Source organism: Drosophila guanche, unplaced genomic scaffold (assembly GCF_900245975.1).
Source record: "Drosophila guanche unplaced genomic scaffold, DGUA_6, whole genome shotgun sequence".
Classification (NCBI taxonomy): Eukaryota; Metazoa; Arthropoda; class Insecta; order Diptera; family Drosophilidae; genus Drosophila; species Drosophila guanche.
Window position 1 is genome coordinate 123,069 of NW_022995765.1, and position 27,993 is coordinate 151,061.

The 27,993-nt window shown below is 42.1% G+C and overlaps 2 protein-coding genes across 3 annotated transcripts; both read right to left on the reverse strand.

Moving 5' to 3' along the window:
* Positions 1 to 8,132: 8,132 nt before the first annotated feature.
* Positions 8,133 to 27,595, reverse strand: LOC117591110 (cell wall integrity and stress response component 1). 2 transcript variants are annotated; one of them, XM_034284212.1, is made up of 7 exons: positions 27,002 to 27,008; positions 24,904 to 24,910; positions 24,604 to 24,611; positions 18,356 to 18,567; positions 9,326 to 9,914; positions 9,166 to 9,259; positions 8,133 to 8,284 (listed from the first exon to the last, which is right to left on the reverse strand). In XM_034284212.1, the coding sequence occupies exons 4-7, from the start codon at positions 18,558 to 18,560 to the stop codon at positions 8,255 to 8,257; spliced, it is 918 nt and encodes a 305-aa protein (XP_034140103.1). In that variant the 5' UTR covers positions 18,561 to 18,567; positions 24,604 to 24,611; positions 24,904 to 24,910; positions 27,002 to 27,008; the 3' UTR covers positions 8,133 to 8,254. The 2 variants fall into 2 exon arrangements, with proteins under 2 accessions (XP_034140103.1, XP_034140104.1); XM_034284213.1 differs by lacking the exons at positions 24,604 to 24,611; positions 24,904 to 24,910 and having other exon boundaries at positions 18,356 to 18,565; positions 27,002 to 27,595.
* Positions 10,507 to 11,618, reverse strand: LOC117591109. The gene has a single exon (XM_034284211.1). It carries the CDS (start codon positions 11,563 to 11,565, stop codon positions 10,522 to 10,524), a length of 1,044 nt encoding a protein of 347 aa, XP_034140102.1. The 5' UTR covers positions 11,566 to 11,618; the 3' UTR covers positions 10,507 to 10,521.
* Positions 27,596 to 27,993: the final 398 nt, after the last annotated feature.

Below are 27,993 nucleotides of genomic sequence, written 5' to 3' on the forward strand. Positions count from 1 at the left end.
TGCACCGAGCATACAACCGGATGAGTTCGCCAACATACTAGAAGACCTAGCGGAAGATGCACGTAGTCGTTCCCCAGTGATCATTTCTGGCGATTTCAACGCATCGCCGACCGAGTGGGGAAGCACAAGGACGAACGCACGAGGAAGCGTCCTACTTGATGTGTTCGCGACCCTGAGTGTGGTGCTCCTGAATAAAGGAAGTACACAAACATACGTAAAGGATGACCGCGGATCGGTAATCGACGTTACATTCGCCAGCCCCTAACTGGCACGGAGAGCCACCTGGAAGGTTGCAAGTGTATATACGCATAGTGACCACCGGGCCATAACGTGCTGTATCGACGACGGACCCACCGCAACCATAAGGCGCACAGCTAGGAAAACGGAGGACATGGACACCCAGTGCCTGCTCCTCATGTTCCGTCAAAGCAGCGAAAGTGTACACGGGAATGCAGAGCAGGCAAAATCGCTAGGTACAGCAATGGAGACTGCCTGCGAAGCCGCCATGGTAAAAAAGCAAATGGGGGGAAGGAAGCGAAAGCCAGTGCACTGGTGGTCGCAGGAAATAGCGGATCTGCGGAGACCATGAAAACAGCAAGGCGGAGACCACAAGACCCCCAAGCAGCCCAGGAAGCGGCAGAAGCGCACCCCATCTACCACCAACAACGGGCACATCTCACCAAGGAGATCAAACGAAGCAAAGCAAACTGCTGGAAGGACCTCTGCAAGGAGGCAGACCTGCAGCCTTTTGGCCTAGCCTACACGATGGTGATGGGCAAACTGGCGCGCAAGGTAATGCCCACCTGCCCGGAATTATTGTCCAGAATCGTGGATGCACTTTTCCCCACGCAACAGGAACTACGTGCCCAGACACCGGGTGACCCCCACACCTCCACAGATCGGTGCGGAAGAGCTGTTAAAAGCGGCTAAGAGCATGAAGATCGGCAAAGCGCCAGGGCCCGACGGTATACCCGTCATAGCAGTCCGGGCGATAGCCACAACATACCCGGAAGCGATAGCGAAGACTTTTAACCAATGCCTGCATGAGCAAGTCTTCCCCACGGGCTGGAAGCTCCAGAGGCTAGTGCTTCTACCAAAGACTGGGAAGGATACAGGCCTCTGTGCATGATCAGCGTAACGGGGAAGCTGTTCGAGCGAATCATCGCAAATCGGCTAGAAGCGGAAATTGACAGCCTACAGGGACTATCTGAACTCCAATTCGGCTTTAGGAAGAGGAGAAGCACCCCCGACGCGATCAGAGCAGTGAAGAGATGGCAAGGTGGCACCAAGAAGTACTGCCTGGTAACTACACTAGATGTAAAAAATGCCATTAACTCTGCGAGATGGCCAAGCATCATTGCCGCCCTCTCCAGAATTGGTGTATCTGAGTACCTGGTGGGCATAGTAGCTAGTTATTTCAAAAACAGAGTGTTGCTGTTCGACACCTCGACGGGACAAAAACGACGACAAGTTACAGGAGGCGTTCCACAGTTCTCTGCCCGCTACGATGGCATCCTACGACTGGACACACCAGCCGGCTGCAGCATCGTTGGCTTCGCAGACGACATCGCGGTAGTAGCGGTACGTAAAACCCTAACTGAAGTAGAGGAGAACACGAATGGGACAGTCAGACGAGTGATGTGCTGGCTCCAGGAAAACGGCCTCAGCCTAGCAGCGCACAAACCCGAATCGGTCCTGATTAGCACCAGGAAAAAGGTAGAGATGGTTAGAGTGGTTGTTGGAACAGACGAAATCGAGTCGTCCCCGGCTATCAAGTACCTGGGAGTCCATCTGGACCACAGGCTTAGCTTCAAGCAGCACCTGGAAGAAACCGGAGTCAAAGCCGGCAGGGCAGCAAGCGTGCTATCCGCCATAATGGCCAACATCGGCGGTCCAAGACAGAGGAGCAGACTGCTCATCTGCTCTGTTGTCAGAGCCATCATTATGTACGCTGCTCAAATATGGGCACCAGCTATGGAGCTCCCAACGTACAGCCGCACCTGCAAAGCGGCCTACCAAAGAGGTGTACTGAGAGTCATTAGCGCTTACCGCACCGTCTCCGAAGAGGCGGCCCTAGTATTGGCCGGCATGGCGCCAATCGACCTTCTCGCCGCTGGAACCACCATCGAAGACCAGGCAATCCGCGAGGCGGAGACTCAACATAGATGGCAGGAGCGATGGCGTAACACACCCAACGGTATATGGACGCAGCATACGCATAGTCCCGGACATAGGGCCCTGGCTGTGTAAAACTTTTGGGGAGACTAACTTTTACCTAACGCAGCTTTGAAAATTACATGGGTGCTTTAAATTCTACGTACATAAATTTGAATGCGAGTCGGATCCGTTTTGTACGCACTGTGCACGGACCATAGAAGACGCTGAACATGTATTTTTTGTCTGTCCAAGATTCTCTGCTGACTGGGAAGAGCTAAGCCTAGACATTGGGAGGCCATTTATAGTCAATGACTTAATGGATATCCTACTTAGCTCGCAAAACAATTCGGATGCCGTGAGCACCTACGCTGCAGAGATCATCCAATCCTTGCTTCGCGCTGAAAGACAGCGGAATCGAAATTCAAATCCTAGATAGGATCTAGTGACGGCTTTCATGGCATCTCCCCCTCGCTAAGTAATACTTAACGGTCGTACCGCGAGAGGGATACGGAGAGTAGGGGCGTTTTTAGTGGGTGAGGTAATTCCAAGTCCCACACTTATCGGCTTTCAATGCTTTTCCCTCCTATACATACAAAAAAGAAAAGGGTGGGCTTAGCCACTGCAAATTAATTTCTTCATTCTGGCTATAATAATAATCCAATCGGATCCCAATTTGGTAATCTGATTCCCTACGGAATGGCGTTTTTAGTTTTATTTTATCTTCAAAATTGTAGATCCAATTTCACCATGCTCCACTCAGCTGACAACGTCACCTCATTAGTAATTTCACCATGGCTTCGGCTGAGGGAGACGAAGAGACAACCATCGTTCTCTTTCGTAGTGACCAGACGTGTTTTTGTTTTGGGCTCCGTACTTTCTTTTCTATTTTGTATAAACGACCGGTGTTCAAAATTTTTCAAAATAATTTCTAAATTTGCATACTGAATGCGTTACAACTTTAACCTGTCCTGATACGCCAGTGCATGCCTTATGCGTCGTTTAGTCGTGTTTTTGTGCTTTTTGTATTTGTAAGTACGCCCTCACCATGGTATAATTACTAACAAGGTGACGTCGTCAGCTGAGTGGAGGACCACCAGCTTATTCACCAAGCTCTCTCAGCTATCAGAGAGGCAAGTGCTCGAGAGAGATAGCAAACGTTTTACATTCTGCACTCTTCGCTTTTATTGTTTCTGCTAACAGCAAAGTAAAGATTTGGAGAGATTCTAAAAAAGATTTAATTGAATAAAGATTCAATCACATACACATTCCTTTACACACCCAAAATAAAATAGTAGTTGCATGCATATTTCATTGTTGTCCGCTTGCGTCTTCATTCGTAAACAATAAAGAAAAAGAAGAAGACAATGAAAAAATCGTGCGCTACACAACCTCTTTCGTCGACGTTTGGCAAACGACTGACAAGCTGGTGGGCCTCCAATGAGAAGCCACTGTGGTGAATCCGTCACCTTATTAGTAATTTCACCATGGCCGAATCCATCATCACTCAATTACGAAGACGAAATATTAGCCGAAACCGAAAGCTTAAGCTTTAAGATTCCCAACTGATGTCTCGAGATCAATAACTCGAGAACAAGGCAGTTCCGTTTGAGACTTTCCAACATTGAGTTGGGGAAGTCATTATCATATCCCATGTTCTATTATATAAGTTCGGCTAAATAAAATATCTTTTTAAAAAAACTACTTTTGAACTCGGGAATTCTTATTGGCGCAGCCGGTAGGATTCACAAACACTAACGTTATTGTTCCGGTACTAATATATTAGAAGCAATCTAAACAACTAGATTACTGGAGATTATCGAAGCTAGTTAGACCACGTGAATCCGCCAAAGAACGTAGGTGCAACGTAGCACTAGCCAAACACAAACGTTAAACAAAACAATAATTGTGTAACCAAAATCGCAACGATTATATAAATCACCAACAGCAATGATTTGAATAAACCAACAACTAAATAATCCATTGAGTGAAACACACGTGAAGTGAACTAAAATTAATTACAAATCAAAATGGCATTACCAATTGCAACCCTTAGTGAAATTCACCTAAACCAAGCACTACGGTCGACAAGTGCCAGCCTATGACGGATCAGCTGGAAAGCTGAGCTCCTTCATCAAACGCGTTGAGTACATACAAGAACTGTACCCGATTCAGCTGACCGAAGAAGCACAAGGATTCTCACAAATGGTGCAACCCAACACCTGGCTGGAGCTGAAGAATGCTCTAATAGACGAATTCAAGAACCACACACCATACGAAGAACTTCTGAGACAAATCTACTTCACAAAATTCAATGGGAAAATAAGTTTATCGAAGATCTAGAAACTAAAGTCCTTGTAGTTACTAATAAGCTAGCATTAGAAAACAGTGCAGCCAACACCTTGATCTATCAAAACGCATTAAATAATACAATTAAAGATGTAATATCGCGTAAACTCACAGATGGGACCTTTATGACATTAGTCCGAAAAGACATAACAACACTGTCTAAACTTAAAAAGGCAGCTCAATAAGAAGGCTTGTAGGAAGTTAAGATTTAAGATAAGAATACCAATAAAGATCAGCATAAACCGCAGCGGTCCGCTTAGAAGAATAATGGGAATTATTACCCAAACTTAAGTAGCAATACACAACAAGCTCAGAATCCATTTTGTTCAGGTACATCTAGGCACAATAATAACAATCCTGGACTGCAACAGGAATTTCGTAACTCCTTGAATAAAGGTCAAGCACAAAATCCTGTGAATTATCAAATGAATCAAAACCAAGCTAGTGGCAGCAGGCCCAATCAACCTACTAAAGGATTCGAGAAAGCCAAGGCGACCAGATGAAAATGGATGTACATTTTCATCAAACAGCCTCGGAAGAAACCGAGGGGGATCCTATATAAACCTAAAACTAAATAATTAAATACTTAGATGTATCGTGGATTTTGGATCATCAATAAACATCATAAAAGAAAACATTCCTAATGCCTCCATAAATATAGAAAACCTCAAGGTCCATACCATCAACGGACCGTTAAGTTAACCAAAAGTATAGGTTAATAGGCTCCCCAATAAAGTCTGTCCCAGTGAGCAGAAGTTCTACCTGTATAACTTCTCGGACAACTAAGATATCCCTTTGGGAAGAGAATATCTGTTGGCTAGCAAAGCCATATCAATTAAAGTAACAATACTGTAAGGTTAGGAGAAAGAACATTCCCAATCATTATTAGTGGAGAAGCAATTGAAGAAGTTAAGACCGCACATAAGTGCAAAAATACATCTTCAGAAGAAGATAATATCGCACAGAAGCGCCTTGACTCATCCTCAGAAGGGGATCAATACTTCACTTCCGCTATCGATAATGAACTAAGGGAATGTCACGAGCTAAGGCTAAAGCATCTGAACGATGAAGAGAAAGAAAAATTTAAGCGATGTGCAATACAGAGATGGTGACAATTTGACCTTTTGACAATTATTCCTTGTTCAATAATTTCTTTGATTTGATTAGTGACTTCTTCGTCATGTCATATCCCGCATCTTCATTTTGTGTTTGAATTGGATGTTTGACAGTACTTGTGAGATCAAATTGTCACCATCTCTGTATTGCACATGATTTCGCACGATTTTGCACGGATTTCGTAAATCGAAATCGCCTTACTGTTCCCCCATTTCAATGATTCCGAAGAAGATAGACGCTTCCGGAAAACAGAAGTACAGGAAAGTCGTAGACTATAGAGGTCTCAACGAGATAACCATAAAGGATAAGTTTCCAACTCAAAGAATGGATGAAATCCTAGACAAATTAGGAAAGTGCCAATATTTCACCACAATCGATTTGGCAAAAGTTTTCCATCAAATTCCAATGGAACATAATTCGATCGCGAAAACGGCCTTCTCTACGAAACATGGTCATTACGAGTATACTCGAATGCCATTTGCGCTAACGAACGCCCCTTAATTTTCACAGACTGTTTGGTGTACTTAGATGACGTAATAATTTTCTCCACTTCATTGGACGAACACCCTCTGTCACTAAGAAAATACTTTGGCAAGCTGAGAGACGCAAACCTCAAGCTACAAATGGATAAGTGTCAGTTTCTGAAGAAAGAAACTGAGTTCCTAGGTCATAGAACTCCCGAAAGAATAGTATCCCAACAAGATCACAGCCATCATAGGGTTTCCCATCCCCGAGACCACAAAACAAATCAAGTCATTCTTAGGACTATGCGGATTTGATAGGAAGTTCATTCCTTCGAATTCGAGAGGATTTCGAGAGACTAAAAGTACTCATCACCTCAGACCCAATTCTTGTATATCCAGACTTTACCAAAATGTTTTCTGTTACTACCGACTCCAGTAACATGGCTATAGGTGCAGTCCTATAGCAAGACCATAAGCTGATCTGCTACGCCTGCTACGAACGCTGAACGAACATGAGATCAATTATTCCGCTATCGAAAAATAATTGTTAGCAATTTCCGATCATACTTGTTCGGAAGAACATTCGAAATACTTAGCGACCATAAGCCCTTAGTATTAGGTTGAACCACCTCAAAGAACCAAACATGAAACTACAAAGGTGGACGATCAAATTAAACGAATTCGACTTCAAAATCAAATATCTACCTGGCAAAAAAAACCATGTAGCGGACGCCCTTTCCCGAGTTAAAGTTAACGAAAACCTACTCGGAGAATTCTCTGACGGTGCAGGCGCCACAATACACAGTGCGCAAGAAGACAATCTCAATCATATTCCCATTACAGAACGACCAATCAACTACTTCATCGGAAGATTGAGTTGATCAAGGGAGATGAAGATAAAGTAACTACACAACACTATTTACATAAATTGATTATCAAAATCACATACAAGGAAATGACCAACCCCTTGGCTAAAGAACTCATTAAGGAATATCTATGTACCAAAGAGACTTCCATAACGAGACTGATTTCCCAACTTTCCAACAAGCGTATTTTGAAATTATCAGTCCAAACAATTTCACAATAGTTATGAAATCAAGTTAAAAACTCATAGATATACCCAATTACGCGGAATTCAATAAATTGATAATGAAAACCCGTAAAGAATTACTTCACCCTGGAATAGAGAAAACCATCATTTGGTTTAAGGGAAAATGCTACTACCCTGACCAACAAAAATTGATACAAAATATTATAAACGAATGTACAACGTGTAATATTGCCAAGACTGAGCATAGAAACACCAAGTTGCCATTTGAAGTAACAACGGAAGTCTTAATCATCCGAGAACGTTACGTAATAGACTTCTATGTAATAGATAACCAACAGTTCGTATCATGTATCGATATATACTCAAAATTCACTACACTAATTGAAGTGAACAGTCGTGACTGGTTAGAAAACAAAAGGGTGATACAAAAGTCTTTAATGAAATGGGAAAACCCCAAAAAATTAAAGCCTCTCGCAACCGATGCTTCGTCTCCCTCAGCCGAAGCCATCATAACTCAATTACGAAAACGAAATATCAGCCGAAGCCGAAACCTTAAGGAGATAAGCTATAAGCTTCCCAACAGAGGTCTCGAGATCAATAACTCGAGAACAAGAAGGCAGTTCCGTTTGAGACTTTCTAACATTGAATTGGAAAATTCATTATCATATCCTATGTTCTATTATAAAAGTATATTCATATTATATGTGTATAAATAAAAAAACCTACTTTTAAACTCGGGAATTCTTATTATATAATTATTTATATGTTATATATATATTTAAATTCATTTTGCATTATGTTAACGCTGACATCTGCAGCTTGTGGCAGTTTAATTATTATTTAAATTAAAATAAATTCAGCAAAATGTCTTACAAAAATCAAATGCCCAAAACTATGCAGCGATCTATTTATATGTTTCCAAGCAACATGTTGCCATGCCTTGGGGCTTCAACAAAAACTGAAACTGGTGCAGAAATTAAATGCAAACATAATTTAAATTAAATATTACCATTCAATAAAAGCTAAATTAGAGCTTTGTATTCACATTGAAAATACTATTTGGAACAGACCTAGGTAGCTAGAAGTATTCCACATGGAATTGCAATTCGGAAACCAGCGTTCAACACACAACTGGCGGGAAAAATGGGTTCTAAAAAATAACCCAAATAAAACGAGAAGAGACGTGTGAGACGCTTCTTACACGGCACAACTTTATACCCGGCACTCAGTACTACATCTGCACCTTAGCGGTGTTTTGTCAAATTTTAAATTGTTCTTCATCTGTCATCAGCATCTTCAACACTTCTCACACCAACACGCTCCTTTATCTCTCCCCCTTCCCTAAACCCACACACTGCAGACCCGCGGCAGAGGCAGGGGCAGAGGCAGGGGCAGAGGCCGCTGACTACACGAAACTGAGTGTAAATGAAAAAATGTGAAAGAACAACAAAAGCTGCGAGACAGGGTGGGTTTAGCCACTGCGAATTGATTTCTTCATTATGGCAATAATAATGATCCAACGGATCCCAATTTGGTGATCTGATAGATATGGTCATTCCCTACGGAATTGCGTTGTTGTGAGCAACAAAAGTTGTGACGGGTAAAAAGCGTCTCACACGTCCCTTCTCGCTAGTTTTCTTTTATCTTAAAAATTGTAGATTTGGGATGTTTTCGCCCTTTTGCGGGGCGGAAGGGGCGTGGCTCATTTTTGAAATACACTTGCAACAGTGTGAGCACACAGAAGTATGAATGCAAAATTTGGTGGCTCTAGCTCTTATAGTCTCTGAGTACTAGGCGCTCATCAGGACGGACAGACGGACGGACAGACAGACATGGCTCAATCGACTATTGATGCTGATCAAGAATATATATACTTTATGGGGTCGGAAACGTTTCCTTCTGTACGTTACATACTTTGTGCACAAATACAATATACCATATTTACTCTTAGAGTACCGGGTATAAAAAGGAAAAAAATAAACAAATTAGGAAATTGGACCTTGTCTAGTGTCGCAGCAGCATGTTGCTGACCTTGGCTTCCGTTTTGGTGTGTGTGCTGCTGGAGATCTTCTCGCGGTACTGCCGATTCTCGGGATTTGCCAGCACCGAGGCAATGAACTCCGATGTGTCCAGCTTCTCGCGGTACTGCCGATTCTCGGGATTTGCCAGCACCGAGGCAATGAACTCCGATGTCTCTAGCTGCAGCTGTGCGAGACGCTTCTGCAGCAGCTTATTACGCTGCACCAGCTTGATCGTCTTGATGGCAATGGACAGCAACCCGTCGCTGTTTTGATGCTGGCAGTGCTGCTGCAGCTGTTGCTGCTCCTTGGTGGGCTCCTGCGAGTACTCATAGCCACTGTCCCCATCATCATCCAGCATCGCCCCGGCCAGTGAATTGTCGCAATTTTTGGCTGTGACTGCTGCTCCTCTGTGAATATAACTGCAGCTGTTGCTGCTGTTGGCCATATTGGGCTGTAATATTTTTTTAAAGTTCTCGCTGCTGGAATGTTGCAGTAGTTGAAGTTGCATCTGCTGATGCTGCTGTTGCGAGTCTGCCGACACGCTTTGGCCCCACGCTGCTTGCAGCTCTGTTTGTGTGGCTGCCGCTCTACGGCTGCCATTCGACTGAGCGGCTGTCACTCTCCTGCTGGCCTCCGCCTGAGTGCCACGTCGTAGGGCTGCCTGCGGTACAGTGGCACTGCCTGAGATCAGTGGCAGTCTACGGTACAGCCTGGGGAAGCGTCGGCGACCCGCTGAAGAGTTTATTGAACCTTTGGCAACTGAAAAGAGGAGAATAAATGAGTATTAGGCAGAGGAGAGGGGTGCTTTAGGGGAAGCACGGCTGGGTTGCAGTGGGACCTAAGACTGCTGTAAAGTGTCTTGAAGTAAGTAAAGCAACCTGTTACTGCTAAAAACATTGTAGCTCATTTCAGTTGCTAACCAGTACGGTTGTCAAGCGTTCATTTGCTGTCCCTCAATGCCGCCTCTATGCCGTCTCCCTGACGCTACATAAACTCTCCCTGCCAATGACAGGCAATGGTTTCGCCTGGTTTCCCAATTGCAGTTCCAGTCACAGTCGTAACACACTCTTTTTCATTAAACAGTTACTTCCAGCACTAGTCACACTCTCTTTTTCATGAGTCGACGTCTGAGCAGAGAACAGAAAAATAGCAACACTCCCACATGTCCAACCGTTTCCGTGCCTGTGTCTATGGCAATGGCGCTCATTCGAACGGCACGGCCCTGCACCTGTTTGTGTTGTGTAAATATAGAGCTTACTAGAACTTACTTATTGACGAGATCAGCCCCCAAAACCCCACAAGCGAGCGCCAGTGCCCTGAAACGTGAGTGTGCGACGTGCGTGTTGGCAGAGTCACCTTCGTGGTGCTAATTTGTACTATTTTTTAATTTCTTAAACTTATTGGGTTTTCCCTTGATAACCGCCGACAGTGCCGAATGCATTTCCTCCAGTGGTGCATTCAAATCGTTCTCTACATTGCTACATTGATTCTTGGCCCTATTCGATTGCTCGAACTTATCGAACCGTTGCTCCATTTCCACGCTCAAATCGGTTATAAAGCTGCACAAGTCATCGATTTCACCGCGAAAATCGCGCACTTCGCGCGGCATGCGACTTTTCATGAGGAAGAATTTGTTACGTGCAAAAAACCGGTAAATGTGCACCTTGGCCGTTTTTTGTGCCTCAATTTTGGATATTTTGTGATGCATCAGATGCTGATAGCGCTCCAGACATTCGCGGATTTCGCTGTGCACCTGTTTGGTCCACTTATTGAAGCCTTGGACACGGGTCGACATCAGGCGGAGCTGTTTGTTCATAGCACACAGGTGCAGGCGGAATGTACGCGGGATGCTGCGCAGCTTTTGATAGCTGGAGATCAGGTCAGATATTTCACACTGCAGGCGGTGATAAGCGTGCTGCAACCTACGCACTTCGAGCTTTTCCTGGCAGGTTAGCTCCAGGGGATGTGGCTGTTCTGGCTTTGGTTCCGCGACTTCTATTTTGACCCCCAGTTGCTTCCTTTTCCCCTCAACCTCCTTGCATATCAGCTGAAATCTAGTTAGATATTCCTCCTCTTGCTGTTTTTCTTCCTCTGCCATTCGCTTCTCGGACATATCTTCATTCGGCCGATGCCTAATGGCCAGTTGCATTAGTTCTATGCGCTGTATCAAACAGTCAATTTCAGCCACCGCACGTATCGCACGATCTTCGTCATCCTGTATGGCATCCTCTGTGTCTGGTGTCGGCTCAATACTTAGCTCCTCCTCTTCACCCGTAAAGCTGACAGCCGCGTCATAGTCAAAGATTTCAATGGTGAGACATTTCAGGGTGCGCCGTATGAGATCCATGCGATCCAGCGGCATCTTGGAGCAGTCGATGACCTCCAGCTCGTCCTTAGTTGTAATATCCATTTTTGTGTGTTAACTGGAATTTCTGTATTTTCTACAACTGTATTTTTATTTTCGTTTTCTTTAGCTTTTGAACCTAAAGCAAAGCCTATTTTGATTTGTCGCCCACAGGCACATCGTGTATGCGCTGCCCGTCACCGTTGTATGTATTTGAGTGGCGCTATCTAACAGGCGCGTGTTCTTGGCATGTGCACACCAGAGACAGACAACACAAAGCTCAACACAAGTGCTCCTCAGTGGCAAACCCCATGCTCTGCGACGCGACCAACCACCCGCCAGAGAATTTACTTATGTACATACATATGTACTTCCTGAACTGCCAGAAAGTGCCTTTTGCTGCTGGCGTTCTCTCTTGTTGCTATTCTACTTATGCATGGTGAACCCTGTACGTGAAGGAGATGGAGCTTGTGTAAATGTTGTAATCTGCCCAGAGGCTACCAAAGTGGCCCCTAAACTTAGTGTGTCTACTTCTGTTTATCCGTGTAATCATTACATTGTAATAGGTGCCTTCTAGTCGTTCATCCCACAACCTTACATTTTGCATTTGCATTGCATTTCAGAGTGGCTGTGCCTTATGTTTGTGTTTGCTATTTGCCGTGTGTTGTGCTCAATGTATATGCATAGAGCGTCTATGTGTGTATGTCTGTTATTGATTAGTTAACGCTGTAATAATTATTAAACTAAAATAACAATGTAAACGACTCGGAACGTTTGTGAGACGCTTCGTATGTGACACAAATTGTATACCCGGTCCTCAGTCAGTATATATTTACATACATACATGTGTAAGTACAGTTGTACATATCGGGTCGGAGACGTTTCTTTCTGTGCGTTATCCACTTTGCCGCACAAATACAATATACGGAACGTGCGAGTCCCTTCTTACGCGTCAAAACTTTTATACCTGGTACTCAGTAGGACATCTGTACCTAAGTGTTTTTTTTTTCAAATTTAACATTTTACATTTTTTCTAAATGTGTCATCTACATCTAAAACTGCACCACTTCTCACGCTATCACGCTCCTTTAGCTCGCCCCCTCCTCTACAGACACACACTGCCCGAAGCAGAAAGTGTAATGAGAGAATGTGAAAAAAATTTAAAAAAACTGCTGGACGGGGGTAGCCCAAAATAATTTCTTCATTGTGTATACTCACACTGTTACAAGTGTAATTAAAATTTTCGACCCGCCCCTTTCCGCCCACGCAAAGATAAAAAATCTGTGGTATCCACAATTTAAAAGATAAAAGAAAACTTAAAACGCCATTCGGTAGGGAAGAACCATATCCATAACCATAACCATATCAGATCACCGAGTAAGGATTATATTGGATCATTATTTTAGCCAGAATGACAAAATGCTTTGTCAGTGGCCAAACCCAGCGGTATATTTGCATCTCCCTGGAGCGGGATTTTATTTTATTTACATGTTTTGCACATTTTTCTTTGCCTCGGCGTTTATATTGGTTGCTGCTGTTGGCCCTGGTGCTGTATACAAAATTATCATGAAGCTATTTCAAGCCCAATATCTTTCAGAAAAGTTAGTTGGTTCGAAGCGGAAAAATCGTTCGGGTAGTGTAATCTATCAAGTTTAAGGTTTCATTCACATACAAATTCATAAATTAAAGTTATTCCCCACAAGCAAAACCCAAGGAGACTTCCTGAAATCACCTTGTTATGAACAGTTAATATCCATTTCATTGTCAGTCAGGGAGGAATTAGGTAGGCATCCGGACAACCGGAGCAGCAACAGGGGGTGGCATGTGGGCCAATTGCTGACGCAAATCGTGGTAGTATAACCCAAAAGTGGCGTGCCAGCCATGCAAAACAGCAACCAACAGCCTATATAAAGACGAGTCAAACACCGGCAACCAGCCAGCAGCCAACACGTGAAGCGCCCAACGACACAACAGGGCATGAGACACGTGCGTCCTCTAGTTCAGCTACAGATGAAGAACAGAGAGGAGCAGTTAAGAGCAGAGACGGAGCAGAAAGACAGGGAGAGAGAGAGGAAGAAACCCGTGGCAGGTGGAAGTGACATAGGAGAAAGCAGAGATAGCTGTGGAGGGGATGAACTGTAGCTGGGAACGGACTGGAAATCAGAGAGACAAAGCGTAGATTGCAATAAATATGTATAAGGCAATGTTACCTATGCGCCACGTGCGCCAACCGCAGGCTCAACTGCTGAGCGCAGCACTTAGCGAAAAATTACATCATGGGAGAGTCGGAGATAAATAGAAAAAGTGACGAAAAGAGCTGCTGATTTGGGAGACCCTTCTTGTATATTTTATTAGAAAAGTGTATTACCGCAACAACCTTACAAAACGGCCAAAAAGTGAAGTATAGTTAAACATAATTTAATGATCACGCACACGTGTGATTTATTATGTGGTTAGTGGCTCCCCTGAAAACGGACCTAAGAGCAAAGGAAATTGCACTCTCCGTCACGATTTTCCCTCAAGAAACCAAACCAACTTTTTCTGAACGATATAGGGCTTAGAAATGGTTGATGATTGAATTTTTATACCCGGTACTCGAAGAGTAAGTAGGGCATTTTGTATTTGTGCAAAAAGTGGATGTATGTAACGCACAGAAGGAAGCGTTTCCGACCCCATAAAGTATATATATTCTTGATCAGAATCAATAGACGAGTCGATAGAGCCATGTCTGTCTGTCCGTCTTTCCGTCTTGTTCGTCGGCTAATTCTCAGAGACTATAAAAGCTAGAGCCACCAAATTGGCTCCGGACTGCTGTATGCTCACACTGAAACCAGTGTATTTCAAAAATAAGCCACGCCCCTTCCGCTCCCGCAAAAGGGAGAAAACCTTCCAAATCTACAATTTGGAAGATAATTTGAAGAAGATTTGGGATCCGATTGGATCATTATTATAGCCAGAATGAAGAAATTAATTTGCAGTGGCTAAGCCCACTGTCCCGCAGCTTTTGTTGTTCTTTCACATTCTCTTATTCACACTCTTCTTCTGCTTCACTCGGCCCCTGCCTCTGCCCTCCCCCTGCCCATGCCTCTACCGACTCTTAACCAACCCCGTCCCGCAGCTTATATTTGTTTTTTTTTTGCGATCGCTGCCTCTGCCTCTGCCGCGAGTCTGCAGTATGTGGGTCTAGGGAAGGGCGGCGAGCTAAAGGAGCGTGTTGGTGTGAGAAGTATTGTAGATGTAGATGACAGATGAAGAAAAAATTTAAAATTTGACAAAACACCGCTGAGGTGCAGATGCACTATTGTCCCAATGAGCAGTTTTGGTGGCTGTTTACGCCAAATTAGCGCAAAGGGCTTATGGCCGGGAGCAATTAGTATTTTGATATTCATTTTACTTAAACATCGTAATTCTATAACTTAACAACGTAAATGCTGTGTGAGTGTCTTCAAACAACGATATCTTGTATGTACATTATACACTTATGCTATCTCTTTCTCCTTCTTGTACGTAAATTATCCACTTATAGCTTTAACTTTTCTTCTTCTCTAATTTATGATTTGAATTCCGACTCGGTCGAACCAGCGGCACTTGTCCTTTTATTTCGAGATTTTGATTCCGAACTGGTTGCGAGGAGTTGCGGAAACAGTGGCCAAAAGCTAACTTTTAAAAGTTATAACCAAGACTCGGTTTTTAACGCTCTGTATTAGAAAAAGAGTGACCATCAAAGTTGCGTATAAGAAATTNGAACATACATGTAATATGTGAATACGATAGAGAAAGAGGAAGAACATGCATTTAATAGGTGAATATCGAAATTGAAAAGAAGAAGAGATTAAATTGATTTGAATTCCGACTCGGTCGAACCAGCGGCACTTGTCCTTTTATTTCGAGATTTTGATTCCGAACTGGTTGCGAGGAGTTGCGGAAACAGTGGCCAAAAGCTAACTTTTAAAAGTTATAACCAAGACTCGGTTTTTAACGCTCTGTATTAGAAAAAGAGTGACCATCAAAGTTGCGTATAAGAAATGTTCTTAGATGGCGCCACTTTCGAAAAATCTGCTGTGAAACCTAGCGGTCATTATTGCACAGAATGTGCAGGGAAAAAGTACCAATTTTATGTCTGGACGTTGATATGCAATGACTGCACCATCAAGTGGCCCATGCGACACCAAGCCAAAGCCTGTTACGCGCGGAACACATCAGAACGCAGCCCTCCTCCCGCCCAACCGACCGAGGGGCTCTGCCGCAATACGAGCGGCGCGATTAACCAAACCGGTCGCGAGCATGCAGGAAAGATAGATGTTAGGCTAATATTCGAGGAAAATTAGAGCTAAACACAACTAGACTAGAGCTACTATAGCTAAGCAAGCAACAATTACCAAAAACAAAAACAAGACAAAACTAAAATGAAACTAAATACGGCTCTCCATCCGATCATATTCTCTAAATTCTTCTCCTTCCCTCAATCAACTCCTATATTACACCATCTCCCTTAATATTAGGCTCGTATTTTGGGATTTCCCAAGCACACTCCGTATTAAGCTAGATGTATCACCTTCCTTGTTTCCTTATTTCAAAGATCACCCAGATTACCCTTAGCATTTCAAATACGCCGACAGCAGTTCAGGGCTGTCTACATCCCCCTTGATCAAGTTGTGCATAAAAATTGCACCAAGCATTTTTCTACGACTAAGTAAGGATGGAAGATTTATTAAAAGAAGTCTACTACGGTAGGATGGCAGTCTCACAGTTGCATCCCAGTTGAGGCCCCATACGGCAAATAATAAAAAGTTTTTCTGTACTGATTCAATACGGTCCTGACGTATGTTGTACTGAGGGCACCATACACATGAGCCGTATTCTAAAATCGGACGAACAAGCGAGATATAGAGAGTCTTCGTTATATAGGGGTCATAAAATTCCGTTGACCACCTCTTTATAAACCCAAGCACAACCATGGTTTTATTAACCATGGTAGAAATGTGTTCAGAAAACTTTAACTTGGGGTCTAGTTTAACACCTAGATCATCAACAAATGTAATTCTCTCAAGATAACTACCGCAGAGGGTGTAAGGAGCCAGGAAGGGGCTGGAGCGATAAAAAGTCATTACATTGCACTTCGAGGCATTAAGTTGTAACATATTTGCACAGCACCATGACTGGAAGCTATTGAGATCAGATTGCAAGCGAGAGTGAAATGAAATGTCCTTATACTGCGCACAGAGTTTAACATCATCCGCATACATAAGTACTCGAGAATTTGTTAATACAGAAGGCGGGTCATTAATAAAGAGTGTGAAAAGTAAGGGGCCTAAATTGCTACCCTGTGGTACTCCAGAGGTAACCATAACAGGTAAAGATAAGGAGTTATTTGAAAAGGACCCTTTGAGACCTAGAACACAGGTAGCTAGAAATACATCTCAACAGATTGGGTTTAGAGAATGGTTTACAGAATCGAATGCCTTACTGAAGTCAGTGTAAATAACATCCGTCTGTAAGTTACCTTGGAATCCTTTAATTACAAAGGAGGTGAACTCTAAAAGATTAGTGGTTGTTGATCGTCGCCGTATAAATCCGTGCTGAGCTGGAGATATAAGTGATTTGCAGAGATGCTGCAAGTGCGGAGTTAAAAGTTTCTCGAACATTTTAGGAATAGCGAATAACTTAGATATACCTCTATAGTTTTTAGCGTTAGACTTGCTACCTTTCTTATGGAGAGGAATTTTAAGGATTCCTTCCAGATGGGGGGAAAACTAGAAGAATGGATGGATAGAGTGAATAGTTCAAGCATAGGTATGCACAGAGACTCGGCACAGTACCTGAGTACACAGCCGGGAACTCCGTCAGGGCCCGGTGAAAATACCGGCTTAACTAATTGAAGTTCATGAAGTAAGGAGCCTTCATTAAACAAAAGGCAGAAAATGCCATTCGACCTTGGTAAACTATATGGATACATATGACCTGGGTAGCTTTCCTGGGAATAGGTGGTTAGAAAAAATTGTGCAAAAAGAACGCCTGATCATTTTTTGCCGACATATTCAAAAATGATAGCGAGGATGGATGTGCGGACGTTCTATGCTTACTGTTTACAAAGCTGTAAAACTGTTTAGGGTCCTGTGAAAAACGTATTGAGGATTAAGAACAGTGAAATTTGACCGAGCTATTAAGTAATTAGAAAGAGAAGAGGGAGAACCAACTTCTTGAGATTTTTTAAATAGTCTTGATTTTAGATTTTTTAGACTGTATAACTCTTTGGTGAACCAAGGTGGTTTCGCAGATCTAGTCGGACATGAAAGTGGGACACACGTGTCAAAAATTGTCAAGTACATTGTAAAAAATGTTTGTGCCTTCAATGACGTCAGTGCACAAGTACAGAGCGGACCAATCAAAATTTCTAATTAAGTTATTGAGCTTCGTAAACTCGGCTTTACGAAAGCAGCGGACGCGTTCAGATAGCCTACCCGCACGATCCGATACAGTAGGTTCAATGTCTATCGACACTTCGAAAGTAGGATGATAGCAGTCTTCAGGTATAGTGAGCGGGAGTGCTCGTGTTAACAACGTTCTGTTTGTTGTTCTGTTTTAAATATATCATAAATTGGAAAATACGAGTAACGGATCCAATTTTTTTGATGCATTTTATTTAGTAGGCTTTTTACTTCGTGTTCTGTAATGTGAACGATATCTAGTGGTTGCGATGTCTTCTACATCTAGATGTAGTCCTGAGTGCCGGTTATAAAAGTTGCAACGCGTAAGAAGCGTCTCACACGTCCCTTCTCGTTCTTACAGAGTATCCGATTTCTATCATTTATTGGCTGTTGTGTGTAAGGGGGAGCGGAGGGTTGCAGTTACTCACCATAGCTAAGCACTGAACTGATTTGTGTGGGAGCAGCTGAAGGCGAGGATGAAATTGACGTTGACGCTGACGATGGCGACGACATTGACGATGATGATGATGATGTGGTGGTATTGGTGACTGATGATATGACTGCCATGGCCACGACACGATGCCGCCTCGTATCTCTCAACTGTTTTTTGTCCGAACATATCGTGGGCGCCATTATTTCTGCAAAACGAACAAAACAAACACACAAAATCACACACCCAGAAATTAATTAGCCGCCAAAATTGATTAATTGTTATGCATACATATGAAATAACCTTAGCTCCTCTTGGTAGCGCCTGGGCTGCACGCACAGTTAAGTACGAACACTAAGCAAGTAACTTATAGAGACGTCAAACTGACTTAAAACTGGCCGCTAATTCAGTATAGGGGATTGGCTCCCAGTGCCTTCGGCTCTTGGTGCAAATGCCTTCGGCTGAGAGAGTTTGGCGTTTGGTTCTCTTGAGCATTGAACGCAAAGCGACTCGCAAAAACAAAGAATTGTTTTTTCTTTTCAAATCTGATTTGTAATTTCATGTGTGCAGTGACATATACATACATATAAAGCGTTTTCATTTTTAGAGCTTATGAAGTTAGAGAGTTTGGCATTTTTGTGTTGCTTCTGCGCTCACATACCCTTTAAATTTATAAATTTAAATTTAAAAAATAGTTTAAATCTTGCACAAAAAAAGCAAAATCCTGGCTAAAGACCAAACGGGCGCAAAAGGTAAATAAACTCAAAGTAGAGACGGAGGTGGAGTTGAAGAAGAAGACGGGAGACTATTGATGCTGAAAGCATTTTGCTGTGCCTCCTACAAAATTCTCTCAAGTGATGGTGGATAGGGGCACTGCTGGGAGGCAGTCAAATTCAAGTTGAAGGAGGAAGAACGTTGTGAGACACGTTGTACGCGTCACAACGTTTATACCCGGTACTTAGTCATTATATACATATGTATATACGTATTTACGATACGAATTTTACATTTTACACTTTTTCTATTTCTGTCATCTACAGCACTTCTCACAGCAACACGCCCTTTGGCAGCCACCCTTCCTCAGAGCCGAACCGGAAAGCATTACTGTTTGAGGGAATGGAGGTCAAACAAGATGGACAGACGGACGGACAGACAGATATATGTACATACTATGTAACTATATGGGCTCAGCTATTGATCCTGATCAAGAAAATACTTGTATAGGGTCGGAAACGTTTTTTTCTGTGTGTTACATTTTGGGACCACAAACACAATAGAACCCTTTTACTCTTTGAGTACCGGGCATAATGAGAGTTTGTTGACGTGCCACGTGTATCTCTTGAGTGTAATTACATTTGGTAAAAAGCATCCGCCACGATGATAAAATATTTGTGGCTCCTGACTGCATTCCCCGCTTCAAGTTTACCACTTCCCAAAAGTACTTTAAATGACTGTGGGGCGACTAAGCAGATTTTGCTCCACCCTCGGACCGGAAGTTCCCCCCTGCCGCACTCCTGAATAACAGTTCCCTCCTCACCACACCACCCACGTGCTGCCATTTTGATGTCAACAAACCAATATGGAGATGAAATTACATTTAATTATTTATGCCTTATCCGTCATCCGATAGTTAAAATCGAAGCCAAGCTGAACCGTAGCCTTAGTCATCATTTTGTGCAGATCCTGCCTGCCTGCTCCTTGAGCTGTGTGGCAGCAAAATCTTGTCTGTTGTCCGCAATAAATAAAAACAAAATAATATTCTGAGCCTCCACGATTTGCCGCACCAATATCAAATTTAATGCGGCGCGTGGAAGGCCTTTATGGAGCGTGGAAAGCAAAACAGAGGAGGGGAGAAACCTAACCCAGAAAATTATAGAAAGAGCCGTGTGGGAGACTGGCAGGGAGGCAAAAGATGCTACCCAAACTAAACTCTAAGACCAGGCAAGACGGGGATTTAGCATTTGGTAAACTATTTTTGGAGCTCAAGCACCAGATGTAAATTCATGTTTTACCCATGGCACATGTAGAGACACCTGTGTTTTATGCCACATACCGCCATCTAGACAGCTGTTCTTTATGCGGCGCTTTTGCCGAATGAATTTTCACAAGCCAACAGAATGGGAAAGGGAATGGAAATTTAATTTCCTTGCTGTCTGGTTTTTTCTTGTTCTTTATGTTTTATTTTGGAAATTTTTGAGGCTGCAAAACACACACAGAACTCTAATTTACACACACTAAAATATTTGGTTCATGGAACTCGACGCCATCTCTCCTTTGTCTGTGCGTGTTTCTTAGTCTGCCAGGCCGTTCCCAATTTGTAAAATATATTTGTCATGTGGCAATATGAAGCTGCGGGGACTACATACATGTATGTATGTACATACACACCTCAATCATCAAGTGAGTAACATTACTCTAGCAGACATCTAGCTGTATGTAAGAGTCAGACAGATGTGTTCCCACAAATACAGCTTAAACGAGAAGGGACGTGTGAGACGCTTCAGGCACTCAGGACTACATCTAGATGTAGAAGACATCGCAACCACTAGATTTCGTTCACATTACAGCACACGTAGTAAAAAGCCTACTAAATAAAATGCATCAAAAAAATTGGATCAGTTACTCGTATTTTCCAATTTATGAGATATTTAAAACATAAATAAAATTGGTACTTTTTCCCTGCACATTCTGTGCTTTGAATGTGAATCTATGAAAATTTCTTGTACGCAACGTTGATGGTCCAATGGTCTGCACATTCTGTGCAATAATGACCGATAGGTTTCACATCAGATTTTTCGGAAGTGGCACCATCTATGAAGATTTCTTGTACTCAACTTTGATGGTCACTCTTTTTCTAATACAGAGCGTTAAAAACCTAGTCTTGGTTTTAACTTTTAAAAATTAGCTTTTGGCCACCAAAAGTGGTCATTGGCACAATAGTGCATTTTTTCTTCATCTGTCATCTACATCTACAGCACTTCTCACACCAACACGCTCCATTAGCTAGACGCCCTTCCCTAGACTCGCACACTGCAGACTCGTGGCAGAGGCAGCGCCTCACACAAAAAAATAAACAAATATAAGCTGCGGGACGGGGTGGGTTAAAAGTCGGAAGAGTCATCGGCAGGGGGAGGACAGAGGCAGGGGCCGAGTGAAGCAGAAGCAGAGTGTGAATGAGAGAATGTAAAAATAGCAACAAAAGCTGCGGGACAGGATGGGTTTAGCCACTGGAAATTAATTTCTCCATTGTGGCTATAATAATGATCCGATCGGATCCCAATTTGGTGATCTGATAGATATGGCCATTTCCTACGGAATGGCGTTTTTAGTTTTCTTGTATCTTCAAAACTGTAGATTTGGGAGGTTTTCGCCCTTTTGTTGGGGCGGAAGGGGTGTGGCTCATTTTTTAAACTTAGAGTACCGGGTATAAAAATATGAAATAATATTCAAACTGATCTGATATCCTTTTTTAAACCCGGTACTTGAAGAGTAAATAGCGTATATTGTACTTGTGCGGGAAAAATGTAACACACAGAAGAAACCGTTTCCGACCCCACAAAGTATACATATATATTCATATATATTCATATATATTCTACAGCCACAAAATTTTGCATTCAGATGGCTTTATTCTCTCACTTCTACAAGTGTGTTTCAAAAATGAGCCCCGCCCCCTTCCGTTCGCCGTTATTCGCGAAAATCTGTTGTATCCACAGTTTTGAAGATAAAAGAAATTTAAAATTTAAAAAAGAAAGATCATATCTATCAGATCACCGAATCGGGATCCGATGGGATGATTATTATAGCCGGAATGAAAAAATTAAGTGGCTAAACCCACCAGCAGTTTTTTGTTTGTTTTTTGCATTAACAAGGTAGTTTCGTTTTACTCACACTTACAGCGCATAGCCCCATTCACTCGCACTCGCAAACATCAATGATAGTAGAGCACTTTTGCCGACGGCACCTCCTTATAAAATTACTTCATGGGCGTGTTGGCGTGAGAAGTGATGTAGATGTAGATGACATATGTAGCAAAAAAAGGTAATTTGAAAAAACCAGTAAGGTACAAATGTCCTACTGAGTGCCGGGTATAAAAGTTGAGACGCTTAAGAAGCTTCTCACACGTCCCTTCTCCTTTTATAACATTTTTTCAATTTTTTATTATTTGAAAAAATAATTTCAACACGAAATACATAGTTTCAGCTTCAACCACAAATAGTTTCGCCCAGTGTAAAGCAATAAACCGGTTTAGGCGTAAGCATCTTCGTGTTTTAGCTACATACACAAGCGCGCTGCGCTGTTTTAAACCATGAAGCAACTATACAAGGAGGTCTTGTCGGCGGCAGCGGCACTCCATTGTCGTTTCACTCACACTTACAGCGAGAGCCCTTTCAGTAGCACTTATTGACAGCATTGTTATGTTTCCCTTATTTTTCCGACGAGACCACCTTGTGTTGTTGCTTCATGGTTTTAGACGATGAGTCGAACCACTAAGCAAACAACTCATAGAGACGTCAAACGGACCTAAAACTGGCTGCCTAATCAGTATAGTGGATTGGCTCCCAGTGCCTTCGATTCTTGGTGAGAGAGCCTTCGGCTGAGAGAGTTTGGCGTTGGCTCTCTTGAGCATTGAACGCAAAGCGACTCTCGCAAAAACAAAGTTTGGGTTTTCCTTTTCAAGTCTGCTTCGTAATTGCTTGTGTGCGGTGACACATATGTACATACATAAATGATGGCAATGCGTGTATCTATTCTCGACTTCATATGCGTTTTCATTTTTAGCGCTTGAGACGTTTGTTACTTTTGTGTTGCTACTGAGCTCACATACCCTTCCTTCAAACTTGGGACTTTAAGAAAAAGCTTGCCCCAATAAAAATAAATTGATCTTGCGTATCCCCTCTATGCTCATATATTTCTTAAATACAGTTAGGACGAAAGGGATAAACAGTTATAAACATCTAAATATGTACATGTACAAATAATGAATAACGGCAATTGACTTGGCGTTGCAGATATTTTCCATTAGAGTATTCATCATACACTGTGTGAATAAACATAGAGTTATAGGTGGAGACATGGCAGCTGAGCCGAAAAAGAATTTATTTGTTTTTTCTTTTCACGTCGCTTTCGTATTCTGTTGTGTTCGGTTACACATGCATACATTTTTAAATACATACTTGTGATTTTAAGAGTTTAATATTTTAATTTTAAAAAGCTTTCGAAACAAGCAACGAACAAGAACAAGTAAAGCTGTTGGATGGGGTAGGGGTAACCACTGCCAATAAGTTTCTTCATTCGGGCTATAATAATGATCCAATCTAATCCCAATTCGGGTATTTGCTTCTCTTATTTTCAAAAATGTAGATACAGCAGAAACAGATACAGCAGGCCAAATTCGGTGGCTATTGATGCTGATCAAGAATATGTGTATATTCTTTATGGGGTCGGAAACGTTTCCTTCTGTGCGTTAAATACATCCACTATAAATGCATTGATTTCACACCACACTTAATAAACACATAAGCAAACAGCTGTCAATTGACAGAGTCGCTGACGTGTACATTTTAGCTGAGGCAGCACCACATAAACCAAGACCAGCTGCAAAACATTTGCCTCCAAAAAAACAGTGGCGACCATGATTTCTCCATTCATTGCCTTCTTTATTTAGTTATTTTCACTGAGCTTATGCGCAGAGACAAAGATTTATGTTTATTATACCCGGTACTCGAAGAGTAAATACAATATATTTGGGTGGAAAAGTTGACGTATGTAACGCAGAGAAGGAAACGTTTCTAACCCCATAAAGCATGTATAAAGCATAAAAGCTAGAGCCACCAAATTTTGCATCCAGACTTCTGTATGCTCACACTGTTACAAGTGTATTTCAAAAATGAGCCACGCCCCCTTCCGGCCCCGCAAAAGGGCTAAAACCTCCCAAATCTACAATTTTGAAGATACAAGAAAACTAAAACGCCATTCCGTAGGGAATGACCATATCTATCAGATCGCTAAATTGGGGTCCGATGGGATCATTATTATAGCCAGAATGAAGAAATTAATTTGCAGTGGATAAGCCCTGATCTGATAGATATGGCCATTCCCTACGGAATGGCGTTTTTAGTTTTCTTTTATCTTCCAAATTGTAGATTTTGGAGGTGTTCGCCTTTTGCGGGGGCGGAAGGGGGCGTGGCTCATTTTTTAAATACACTTGTAACAGTGTGAGCATACAGAAGTCTGGATGCAAAATTTGGTGGCTCTAGCTTTTATGGTCTCTGAGATCCAGGCGCTCAACAAGACGCTCAACGGACAGACGGACGGACAGACAGACATGGCTCAATCGACTCAGCTATTGATGCTGATCAAGAATATATATACTTTATGGGGTCGAAAACGTTTCCTTCTGTGTGTTACATACATTCACTTTGTGCACAAATACAATATACCCTATATACTCTTCGAGTACCGGGTATAAAAATAAGATGCCAAGGAAAATATTCTGATGTGATCCCCTGCCCACAATGGGAACGACAAATTCTTTTCTTAGACACTAACTCTGTTTATTAACTGGATAAAGGAACATGTTCTATAAGAATAATACGAATCTTTAGCCTAAATTCTAGTCAAACACGAGTAGGAACGCTTCGTACTCGTCACAACTTTTATACCCGGTAATCATTTAGTACAAGATTAAGTAGTTTAGTGTCCTACTTTGGCATCATCAGCTGCGCAACGTCCTGGCATGGATTACACTAAGTCCAGGCAAAGCTTTTCGGGAGCTTTGGACGAGGACTCTTAAATTTGTTCTCAAAGTGATCCGACAAGGTTGGTTTGGAAGCAGCAACTGCCTTCTGGATGGCGGACCACAAATTTTCGATGGGTTCAGGCGACTCTAACACGTTCAGTGTTGGCCCCGAACCGTTTCTTTGCTTTCATGCTTGGGGTTTTTACTGGTTGAAAGACCCATTCTAGTAGTATTTCATATTCTGCAAACGGTAGCATTACAGTCTCTATGATATCCACGCACACCTGCTGATCCTTGATGGTTTTTATTCAATATATTGAACCTACTCCATGGTAAGAGAAGCAGGCTCATACTATTAAATTAAACCTTTTATTTTTAATGGTTTTCTTTGGTGTCCTTGGAGGTCTTAAGTATGATCGAGATCCCTTTTCAGTAAATAAAACACTTTTTACTCATCTGACATTACAATTTATGCTCCATTATAGGGATGTCCAATTGGCATGCTCCCTTGCAAACATCATGTGCTTAGTAATATGGGCAGCAGGCCTTTAGGCCATGTTGTCTAAGATATATCCAAACTTTCTAGCCCGTCGCTTTTATTTTAAGCTCTTTATTTAAGCTCGATAGCAGGCTTAAGGGAACCTTCTTGCTCTCACGAATCAGCATTTAGACCATAAATGGAGTCATATGTAGATCGTTTTCGCATTTTATTGAAATTTCCTACCAATTGACCAAATTCTCTGTAAGTTTTAACGTCCGACATCATTTTGTTTCTAAGGTCGCGCTTCTTCCCATTTCAGAGCTTTCCACGTCTTATTGTAGTGATTATTATTAGCTTTTATGATAGAAACAATGAAAGATTAGTCAAAACTAATAAATTCGTGGTTTATACAAAGTCAATTTCGCGAAATGACGGATATTCACTGAAATAGTGCTAACAGTGCTATATTATTTTATTCGTCATGTTCACCATGCATTTTTTTCTTATAAAAAAAATATAAAGACAGAAATTTGAAGGAAGGAGAATACTTGACTATATGAAAAAATATAAATTGAAAAAAATCGCTACAGTAATTATTTTTTTGTTTGTCCAAGAACAAAATGTGTTGTAGTGGTGCTATTATTTTTTTAGCAACTGTATGTACATGTATACTTTATAGGGTCAGAAACGCTTCCTTCTGTCTGTTACATTTTTTGACTTAAAATAAAATATACCCCTTAAATAAATCATAGATTTTCCATAGTTTTCTCTCTCTCAAATGGGTAAATGTGCAGAGGAAGTATAGAAATTAGTGAAAGATGGAAAATAGGAAAAACGTTAATTCATAAAATATGTAAACTATGTACATATTTATAAGTTAAATATTTCCCCTGAAGTCTTTCGAGCCCTACATACATATTTACAGACATATACTGACTGAGTAAACCGGCTATAAAAGTTTTGACTCGTACGTCGTGTCTCACAGCGTTCCTCCTCGTTAAATGCTTTTTGGTTGTGTTCAAAATTTGCGTCCCTTGAGACATTGTGAGCAGCTCTTATGGGCTAGAGAAATCAATATTGAGCATTTGCCTTGTGAATCGCTGTAATGCATTTGTAGCGTTGCAACAGACAGCCCCACCAAAAGACCAAAGGCCATGCTAAGCGTCACTGCGACAAATAGGACGGCAAATCCTGACCTAAATTCGTCCTTGAGAAGTTAAGGGTAGAGATCTAGAAAAGGCTCGAGCAGAACAGAGCAGCATCTCTAGCGCGTTTGGGGGAGCTTTCAGCATCGCATCGGAAGTCGACAAAAAATGTTGTGTTGGTAAAATACTAATGCTATAGCTGGGCGATTTATGGTACAACCTTTTTCTCTATCGCCTTGTTTAACAGGGAAGCGCGGAGGGGGTGTAGCGACTTACCGTCTCGTGTGAGTGTTTCAGGAAATGCGACAGGAATGTGTTGGAGATGTTGATATGTTGTTTTTCCGGTTGGCAAAACTCTTTTGCGGGGTGCACTCTCACACACAAAAACACAGACGACTCACACAGAGAAAATACAGGAACGGATCAGAGAATGGCAGCATACGATTCCTCTAATTTATTGCCCCCTTATTGAAAACATTGAGCATGTTTCTCGTTCTCTCTCTCTCTCTCTCTTTCTCTCTTTTTCTCAATTTTTTTTAATCTATTCCAGGTAGTATATGGACGGGCACTGGCACGGGCACTGGCTAGAGGTGTGTCTGTGCAAAAATTCATGAACGCCGTGTGACGTTGAGTGCGAAGTCGACGTCAATGGCAACACGCGCGCCAAACAAACAAACTTTCGCTTTCGTTGCGCGTGGGGTCAGGAGCAACGACAAAAACAACATCAGCAGGCAGCGGCAGCAGCAAGCACACTCACACTCTCACGTATATCGCGCGAGTTAGCAACAACAAACAAAAAACACCATGAAAGCTTGGCAGTGTTAGTACCTATAACACTACCTTGCACCGCGAGCAAACCGAACCGTGCGACCGTGCAAACCAGAATGAACGCGAGGCATGGACCGAACGTCGTTTAAATGGCCCCAACCGCACAGTGGGGCAGTTGGATTTTTTTCTCAGCTAAATCTGAGCAGCAAAATTAATGAATATATCGTTGAAATGAATGAATGAATGTTTTTATGGATTTGTTAATTTATTCGGAGAAGGATTTTAAATTTGTTTTTAAATTTTTAACCTATGTAAATACATGCTTTATTTATTTTTTAACAAATAATTGCAATTGTCTTAAGGATACAAAAAATTCTGTTGACATTCTTATTTTATCTGAATCTAGTTTTGTATATACTATGGACAGAACTTTGTATCCCCATGCCTTTCAAGTCGCTTCTTCCACGTGCCTTTTTCTAGTTTGTACATATGTATATACA

Bases quoted from the DNA above. Each gene is read 5' to 3' on its own strand.
- LOC117591110 (XM_034284213.1), bottom strand. From the start codon at position 18,560: ATGGCGCCCACGATATGTTCGGACAAAAAACAGTTGAGAGATACGAGG. The intron at 9,260-9,325 runs ATCGGAGTTCAT...GAAGCTGGACAC, and splicing joins GCACAGCTGCAGCTAGAGAC to ATCGGAGTTCATTGCCTCGG. The intron at 8,285-9,165 runs GTCAGCAACATG...GTTATTTTTTAG, and splicing joins ACACCAAAACGGAAGCCAAG to AACCCATTTTTCCCGCCAGT.
- LOC117591109 (XM_034284211.1), bottom strand. From the start codon at position 11,565: ATGGATATTACAACTAAGGACGAGCTGGAGGTCATCGACTGCTCCAAG.